Source organism: Gymnoscopelus braueri (assembly GCF_963280865.1).
Source record: "Gymnoscopelus braueri genome assembly, chromosome: 9".
NCBI lineage: Eukaryota > Metazoa > Chordata > Actinopteri > Myctophiformes > Myctophidae > Gymnoscopelus > Gymnoscopelus braueri.
Window position 1 is genome coordinate 39,537,131 of NC_137610.1, and position 10,000 is coordinate 39,547,130.

General features: G+C 40.2%; 1 protein-coding gene across 3 annotated transcripts in view; it reads left to right on the top strand.

The window, feature by feature from the left end:
• The window catches only part of smpd3 (sphingomyelin phosphodiesterase 3), a 65,765-nt gene extending 61,139 nt beyond the window's left edge, over positions 1-4,626 (top strand). For all 3 annotated transcript variants that reach the window (XM_080437680.1, XM_080437681.1, XM_080437682.1), the window contains exon 10: positions 2,795-4,626. In XM_080437680.1, the coding sequence (XP_080293806.1) occupies positions 2,795-2,896 (102 nt within the window). In that variant the 3' untranslated portion in view covers positions 2,897-4,626. The remainder of the gene's footprint in view (positions 1-2,794) is intronic.
• Positions 4,627-10,000: the final 5,374 nt, after the last annotated feature.

The window sequence follows — 10,000 nt, forward strand, 5'->3', positions numbered from 1 at the left end:
TGCTCTTGTACCCCTCGGTTGCTGGTGGGCGTTGCTATCGGATAGAATAAGCAAGTACCAACTGCAGGTATCCTCTGCCTGCTAGATCAACAATACCAAGACACAGCTTGACTTTCTTATCCCGTGATGATTTAAAGGTTGCAGACAGGGGAACCAACAACTTTCTTGGTGATTTGAAGAAGTCTCCCCTCTAAAGTTATACAGAAGTGATGCGGTTTTGGGTACAGGGTGCACAGAGTGCATGAAACAGGCATAGGGGTCATTTGCAGAACGGAAAGTATCAATGCAATGGAAGCAAAAACCTTCAAGTGTATTGATTTAGTAGCCTCGAATAATCAGAGTTGTACAGTCAGTGTCATCGTAAATCAATCTATTCTAGAATATGTGCGAAAATAGCCCATCTACGGTACAAGCTCACAAAGCATCGCGGAGGAGACCTAGTATAGAGCCCTTGGGAATCCAGTCAACCATCTAGAGTATATAGCCTACTGTTTAAGTGGTTAGCGGAGTTAGGAAGGGAGAGTATAGTGGGAGGTATTGGAGTGAGAATTGTGGATGCTGATTAAACCAGTTTTGGACCAGAGCAGATTGATGGAACGATACAGTACAGTTCTCCCAAATAACGATGTCGTATCCCATTTGGTCTTCTGTTGTGATGTTGTGTAGTCCAGTGGTTCCCAAACTTTTGAGCTCAAGACCCGAAAGAGAAATCAGATGTTTGCCAGGGACCCAAAGTAATGAAAATAGCAGATCTTTATTAATTAATAAATTAATTCTTAAACATTTGTTGTCTAATTTAGGGAATTTCTTTGATTATTTTATTCATTAAATTATTTCTGAAAAATGTTTGAATTTGTTTTCAGCTCATGACTTTCTTGGTGGGAACCTTTAGATTTAAAAAAAATAAAAATAATAATGAATGACAAAATCTAGGAAACAAAAAATAACGGGATATTCACTCGCGACCCACGATAATGGATCCGCAACCCACAAATGTGTCCCGATCCACTGTTTGGGAAACAGTAATGTAGTCTACTGTATGGTCCTACTGTACTCTAAGTTGGTATGGCTGTGGAGGACATGTACACTCAGCTGTTGCCTTTTTATAGCGCTTAAGCCTGATTGGTGAGTTTACAATTATGCACCATATAAGTGTCTGTACACCTGACAGCCGTGTTTGAGCTATTGGTTCAGAAGTCAAGAAGTGACTTCATGTTAGATTTATGTGTCTACTGTCTAATGTAAAAAAGTGTGTTTAGTGTTTGGCTGAGAATGTGCTTATACAGTAGGTACAGTATGTACATCTGGGCTGAGGTTTTGAGTGTTAGGTTTCACTATAATGGTGTGCTACCTTTATTTTTTGTGTTTAAGCTATTGGAGTAGAAATGAAGACTGTAACAGTCATATTATCTGAGTTTATGTGCAACAGCAGTATGGTCCTTCAAAAAGGTTATTAACATAATATTTACAAAGTAAACCAATGTCCCCTGTATTTTGAGTCATTATAGTGTTAAGATAGAAGAAGACAAAAGGCCAAACCATTTGTATACAGAGATCATCCAGAGCATAAGTATAAGAGAGTCCAATTACAACCTTTGGATGATTTGTTTAGATAGAATAACAAAGAGGTGAAGCCCTGTGGTCGGCAATATCCTGTTTTATTCACGAATGGTGAAGAAAGGTTTGAACATTAACTGGTTGAAATGACACTGAGGCTTTGCAGTTTGCTACAACTGCACACACAATGACAACTTTAGAAACAATTGTACATGCCGTACAACATTACTGCTGCGTACCACGTTACACAGGATTTGACATTACACCAGCCATGGGAGATTTTGAGGACACAGCAGATTGTGTATGAGTCTACCAAAATGCAATGTGAGCAAAAATATTTCCTTCTGTCAGTCAATGGGAAGGATTTAAAGGGATTGAAAAACCAAATCACTTGATTTACATGGACAATTTCTCCCTCCCCCCTCTCTCTCTCTCTCTCTCTCTCTCTCTCTCTCTCTCTCTCTCTCTCTCTCTCTCTCTCTCTCTCTCTCTCTCTCTGTCTCTCTCTCTCCCCCCCCAGCCCCCCTCTCTCTCTCTCTCTCTCTCTCTCTCTCTCTCTCTCTCTCTCTCTCTCTCTCTCTCTCTCTCTCTCTCTCTCTCTCTCTCTCCCCCCCAGCCCCCCCCCTCTCTCTCTCTCTCTGTCTCTCTCACTCTCTTTCCTCCAAATCCTCATTACTCTCTTCCTCTCTTTTTTTTGGAAAATAATAGCATTAAACTGCCACCTTATGGCAGGATGTTGTTACTGTATGGTGATTTCTCACTGCCTTGTAATGGTGAAAGACAGGTAATGTTTCTTGACAGTGAAAATGTCCAGTCAGATCAGATGCAGTAGAATTATCGCGTTGTAAAATTTATCAAATACATTTATGCAATTCCATGTGGTGCTTAAATGGGTCTAGTGTGGTAAATCATTAACATAACATATTCAATACATAATTCAGCACAAAACTCCAACATACATAGAACTGAGGAGGAAACAGCCTAGAGATTTTCTCTTAACCACTTTGAACCTGGCGTAACACTTTTGGGCGTGTCATTATAAGCAGGAATGTTATATATAATATTATATATATTATATTATATATTTTGATAACACAAATAGCAGAACTACAAGCTCACCACACGTTGCATCATGGCACATTGCCTAAGTGGTAAAGCATTTTAGCTTAGTGTGCTCATATCTTGTCAGTCAATTAAGTGAACGACTTATGTTTGACAACCCTCTCTCCTCCTGCAGGATATTGAGGAGTACAGCTTTGTGACCCAACTGGCTGGCCTCACCGATCACCTGTCTGTTGCGGCAAGGTTGGCTGTTTCCACAGGGGAGGAGGAGTCTTAGAGGGGGGCCACACACCTTCAAACTGCCATGGAGGACCAAGTAAAAAAACAGGAAGAGAGAAAAAAGAGAGATGATAAATAAAGGATGATTGGAAAATTTTAAGAATTCTGCTTGAGCGAGAAAGACTAAGGAAAGTAGGGATGGAGGGTTGGATGGGTGGATGGATGGATGGATGGATGGACGGATGGATGGACGGACGGACGGACGGACGGACGGACGGATGGAAAGGCAGACGGACGGGTGGACGGACAGAGAAATGGATGGATACAGATAGAAATCAATGGCTGGATTTAAAAACAGCAGAGAAACAGCTGGGTCCGATGCAATCGATAGAGATTCCGGAGAGGAGAGATAACCAGGTGATCCCTGTTTGCATGCTATGACCTGGACAGAGACATTCATAGCCCTGGGAGACAGAGAGAGACAGGTGGACAAACACCTACACACAAACAAACACACACACACACACACACGCACACACGCACACAAGCACGAACACACAAACACACAAACACACAAACACACAAACACACACACACACACACACACACACACACACACACAGAGAAAACACACAAGCAACACTAAATCTCTTGGTCTGAGGAACACAGCGTGACTCTCCCTGTGAACACAATGCTCTCAGTTGAACGGAATCCGTGGGACTTTTGTTCAGTACTCTTTCCAGTGAATTATGTCATGTAGCTTATTTACACACGCTCCTTTTATTGGATCTGTTTTACTGTACATTTGATCTTTTATGTTTTTACCTTCAGGGACGGTTGGATCGATCCTTGCTCTTCAACGCTATGAGTAGAGAGAGAGCACATATACATTGACCAATGACCATTGAGTGAGGCATACAGCCTTTAGACTCTTACTACGCTCTCCGTGTCCTTCTATAGTGTTCCTGTCTAAAAAGGCCATTGGGTCAGTTCAACTGTCAGTCACTCACCGTAGTACTCCCATCTCCGTTACAGGAACTTAAACTGAAGTGTCTTTTTTTCTAAAAGTCTTTCTAAAATATATTTAAAAATATATATAATAATACAATTTTTATGGTCACTGCACCATTTTTCTAGGGAGTTTAAATGCCTGTTTAATACTTTATGGTACATTAATAAACAGAGGTATGGAGAAGAAAAAAACACAAAAAATATTGACTCGACTGGAGAAAATGATATTTTTAGATGTAGTATGCTTACTGTCTTTCTGACATTGTGTGTTGATTAGTTAAACGTGAGGAAATGGATGGGCCATGACTGGAGCAGCCTAAGCTGACATTGGGGTGGCAAAGTAATTGCGTGTGATGGAAAAGGGAACCAGTTTACAGTACAGTACAGCTGAAGTCCCTGCGACATACTAGCGTCATGTCCAGGGGGTGTACTTGTGCATCATGGCTGGGAGATGTACTTGTACATCAAGCCGCCTCACGCTACAGACACAGGAGTTAGGCTCCTATACCCTATGGGCCACATGGCTCAGAAACCATTGGTTCCCTCCCAAGGCTACTTACTTACAGCTGAAATAGGGGGATGGTCTCTGCTTGTTTGAATCTGAATGCCCGGGGACTAACATGTATGCCCCCCCTGCTGAACTAACATCAATGCAACATGTCTGCATGTGAGATGCCACCCTGACCCTGCGATTAACTCCACATCCAACATACAGTATAAAGCAAGCATACAGACACACAGAGACACGTTGCATAGAATATGATACATAAACATACAGGGGCACACACACACACACACACACACACACACACACACACACACACACACACACACACACACACACACACACACACACACACACACACACACACACACACACACACACACACACACACACACACACACACACACACACACACACACACACACACACAACACACACACACACACACACACACACACACACACACACACACGCACACGCATAACACCAAGCACATACATAAGCACACATCAGATTAAGTACTATGCACACAAAGGTACAGAAAGAACACAAACACATACATGCACACACCAAAATGTATATTCACATTCACTGTTATCCTCACAAGCCTGTACATTGAAGTACACTGCTCCTGCTGTCTGCATCACAGGAAAACAATGACATGTGCACAACACGTGTAAGTACATGCAGGGCATCTTCTCTGATCTGCTCCTCTACAGCATGGTATTTATATATTCAACTTCCTATTTGAATGCAGCCACAGAGACCTAGGTCAAACACTAGCTAGATATTTGGACATACCCTATTAGAGTTTTGGTTGATCTTGTGTAAAGCGATTAAATAATTTGATGTTTGACTAGCACCATCTGTCAATCTGAATAGGGTGCGAAACGAACACAATTATGCTGATAGCTTATTCCCAAGGATTTCAGTTATTGTTTGATTGCTTTAGTCTAGACCCGGGGTCTTTAAAGGTTTTCAGGCCATGGACCCCTTAAGTGAGAGAGAGATGAAGCAGAGACCCCACTACATATATTGTATACAATTGTGTTGTTGTTGTTTTGTTTTTTGAGAAAGCCTTCCATGTACCTTGATAATAGTCTTTCAAAGCTATGAATAGCTCACCATATTTAGCTGATTGAGAGATTTGAGACTAACTTGGAAGTACTGCACAGGTTTTTCTTTTAACTGCCTATGAGTTCGACAGCACTATCATTTAAATTAAATGTTTTTTGCTTGTTTACAGATATTTGCTAATCATATGTTGCATTCATGTTAATATGTATTTTCAGACATTTACATAAAAAAAAAAAGAAAATATTCTTATCACGAAACCCCCCTGTAGTAACTCTTGAGGACCCCCCAGACCCCCCGTTGAAGACCCCTGGTCTAGACAACAGTGTTTACAGTGCAGCTGTTGGCCTGATTTTTGGAGCGCAAGGAGAGGAATGCCTCGCTTTGAATTTCCACACCCTTAAAAAAGGACACATCGTTTTCAACACATTTTCAACTCGTTCAACACAATGCATTTTAGGACGTCACCATAATATGTTAATAACATTTGCTATAGAGTGTCTTACATACAGTGTATGTTGAAAGGAAACATTAGAGGATTTGTACTTACAAGTGTTGAAAATAAAGGCTTTTTAAGCGTGTGCATCTTACTGCTGTGTGTGTGTGTGTGTGTGTGTGTGTGTGTGTGTGTGTGTGTGTGTGTGTGTGTGTGTGCGTGTGCGTGTGCGTGTGTGCGTGTGTGTGTGTGTGTGTGTGTGTGTGCTACCTGTGTGCTACCTGTGTTACAGTATGTATGCAGCTGTATGCGGAAAACATGTGCTGCTATGTACACATACTGTATGTATGGATATGTGCTGCTACGTACACATATGGATATGTGTGCTGCTATGTACACATATGTATGGATATGTGCTGCTATGTACACAATACACATATGTATGGATATGTGCTGCTACGTACACATATGGATATGTGCTGCTATGTACACATGTATGGCCACTTGGCAGTAAGCTCCACCCGGCTGCTTTTACACTCTTTTCTCTGTATGATTCACATCATTATGTTTACTATGACTATTTACTATCATTCTGCAAAGTCTTTTTTTTCTTCTTTTTTTTTTTAAGGTTCCCCTTGGTATTTGTTTCCTTATTTATCATTTGTCATGCAACAGTGTTGCTCAGCCAAACAATGTTCAGCTTGTCATTAAGCGACATCGTCATATGACAAATGACAAATTATGCTATTAAGATGTAGTTGACTGAGTCTCAGAACCCTTTGCTAATGGCCAGAGTGGACTTGAAATACAGTAAGATCGATTTGTTTCTTGTGAGCTTCTTGGTGAACAGTCTTGTACATACACTTTAGGCCTATGTTGAATAAAGGATGAATATGAACAGAAAACTGAAAACAAGGAACTATTTGTACATGCTTGGACTGAAACAACATGTGCCATAGTATCTCTGAGGATCTCAAGGGGAAATGGCCCAAACGATGAGATCATGTTTTGCCTGGTAGACAGTGAAGAAGTCCCTTCTCTATCCTGCATCTATTTAATCTTAGTGATTACAAGTACTTCAGAATACTAACTAAGCGTCAAACAAAGAGTCAGACTTTTACAACAGATGTACCATCATGATGGAATTTCCCACAAACTATAGTCTTGGGGCGTGGCTGCAGTTGCAGAGTCGTGAAACTATTTTTTAATCACTTTCAAACTGGCATCCCTATTCAGGCCATATCATTATAGGCAAAAAATATTCATATTAATCGAAGAATTTCAAAAAACAAGAAAGTCCAAATTTAATTCAAAGAATAAAATGTATTTATTACAATTATTTTCTTCGAAAATAGCAAACAATTGCAGATCTACACACTCACAGTGTATTACCATGCCACGCCTTAGCAACGACAATAAGTCAAGGAAGACTTCAATAAAAAAGTTCAAGGGTAAGAGGTCATGCCTGTCTTGGTAGATTTTCTCAGTGATAGAAAAAGTAAGGTATTTTCTTGGGTTCAATATACTGTATTCGGTAATTGAAAAACAGTCACTATAGGGAAGTATTGTTAAGCGTCTTGATATTTGTTCGATGTGGGTCCATGAAGAGCTATACCCTGTGGGTCTTGGTTTGGGTTTGGGTTAGGGACCAAGTAAAGCCTAATACTATCTGTCACACGAAGGTGTCACTTGCTGAAAAGAAATGATCTTCAAGGTCAACTTCAACTTGAAGAGCTGTTCTTTTTGGCAAGCGACACCATTGTGTGATGGTGTATACATTTAGCTTATAGCTCTTAACTGTTGTAGGTGCATGCAGAATACTGCAAAAGTGTAACAATCCTTCATTGATTCTCGTCTCAATACCACGGATGCCTCACTAAGCTATTCTTTCCTTTTTTTATTTTCTAAAGACTTTCTCTGTTAATAAAGTTTGTCTTTGTTTTTTTCTCCTTTGGTTGGTCATGGTCGGGTGGGTGTGGGGGTGGACGGATTGTTTCTTTGATAGTTTCGTTTAGTTCCTCAGTCATGTGGAAGGAAGGGGAAATCAACTTCTTGGACAAACTGATTTGTTTTCTTCTGCTAAAAACACAAAACATTCCCTCATTGAATCTGGGCCTTTGTGTAGTTCTTTAGTTATCCAGTGTCACAGTGACAGTAGTTTGTGTGAGTGACAAGTGGCTCCAACAGCTGTCACGTCACCAAAGAAAATGCCCTCAAACTGTGTGTGGGTGTGTGGGTGTGTGTTTGTGTGTGTGGGTGGGTGGGTGGGTGGGTGGGTGGGTGTGGGTGGATGTGTGTGAGTCCATGTCATTTGAGCTGTATGAGTCATTCCATGAAACCTGTGTGATTTGAGTCCCTCTGACCTTTTAAAGTGTATTTGATCTATTGGGTCACCAAAATCTGTTATAAAAGCATTTTATATTAATTGAAATGTCTCCTTTATTAAAGTGTGGAAACAACATTTAATAAATTGTAGAAACTATTATTATTATTAATTTATTTTTCAGTTAACACTATCTATTTTGTCTTTGTCCCTCGTAGCCTTCGATGAATATGTACTAATCAAATTTGGAAAAAGTCCATGAATTTTGCCATGACATAGGCCTACAGTTATCTGCTTTATTGTTGATAATCTTTTTACAGTATGGCTCCTATGGGTAAGCCCTCTAGAAGTGTGTTTGTGTGTGTGTGTGTGTGTGTGTGTGTGTGTGTGTGTGTGTGTGTGTGTGTGTGTGTGTGTGTGTGTGTGTGTGTGTGTGTGTGTGTGTGTGTGTGTGTGTGTGTGTGTGTGTGTGTGTGTGTGTGTGTGTGTGTGTGTGTGTGGTGTGCGTGTGCGTGCGTACTGCGTAATCTCACAAACCTTTGGGTCAGTGCCAAACAAAATGTGCACACTGCCAGTAGGCCAATAAAGTCAATCCCTGTCCCAAATATTTTTCACATATTGTGAATATGTTTTGTGTGTGAATCCACAGGGAAGCCACGCTGTTATTAGACCCCTGTACTGTTTCCTCAAAAAGAAAATACAGGATTATTATTCATTAAAACCGCATTATTTTGTTCCGTACCTCAGCAACACCTCAACCCGATAAACATAAGAATAATGAACAGATCCTGATATGACATCATCAACAACTATTTATAATTATGTTAACAGTAAATGTCTCTTCAATCCCAACACCTGTTATCCTGGTCTCATACTCTACATTTCCAGGATTTTAAATGTGTCTTTAATGCTTTGGGGTGTTTTTTCTTTCTTTTCTTTCTTTCTTTCTTTCTTTGTTCCTTTCTGTTAAATGCACTTTAAAGAGTACAGCATTCAAGATAATGCAAAGTAAGTATACATAAAATCTTGCCTGTACTGAAAGACAGAGAACAGGGAATTAAAGTAAGTGCTTGAAATGTCAATCCACTTCTGATGAACGAGGGGGGAGAAAACAATTTAGTTCCTGCCTGGCATTTATTACAGAGAGGACTGTCCCATGAGCTATATGAACAGAAAATTCATAACTCCCCAGCTCAGCTCTTTTAGAATTTGGGGTTTCTTGATACCAGTTCCTTATGTGCTCGAAGGTGGCACATAAGGAAATATCATGGGGTTCACTTGAATGTTTAAGATTCATCCTCCTGGGACTATGAATGTTCTTGTAGCATTACAGGTTGTACATCACATAAAAAATGTATGTGTTTGTAGCATTACAGGTTGTAACACCACAGGAATGAGGCTACTGTGCACATCTCACATAAAGGTAAAGCTAGGCCTTCCCACCTATTATATGTTTTGGCTGGATAGTCTGTAACACAGCATGTAAATAAACGTTATGTAATATTGTATTTTAACATACAACAGCAGCTTACAGGATAAGATAAACAGTCATAAAAAGAAACCCTTCTAGTTTTCTGAAGAAGAAAAAAAACACACACACAAGACAAACACAACAAACACAAACCCGAGCTCCCACCCAACCCCCTCACAAAAAAGTTGAATTGAAATAAAATAAAAAGGTACAATGAAGAGGGCAAAAAGTGGAAAAAAGGGAAAACGAAAAAAGAAAAGCAAAACAACACACCAGCCAGAAGAGTATCAGAGGAGATGACAGCATATGTGATTCGCTTGTTGGTCCAATATATTAGACAAA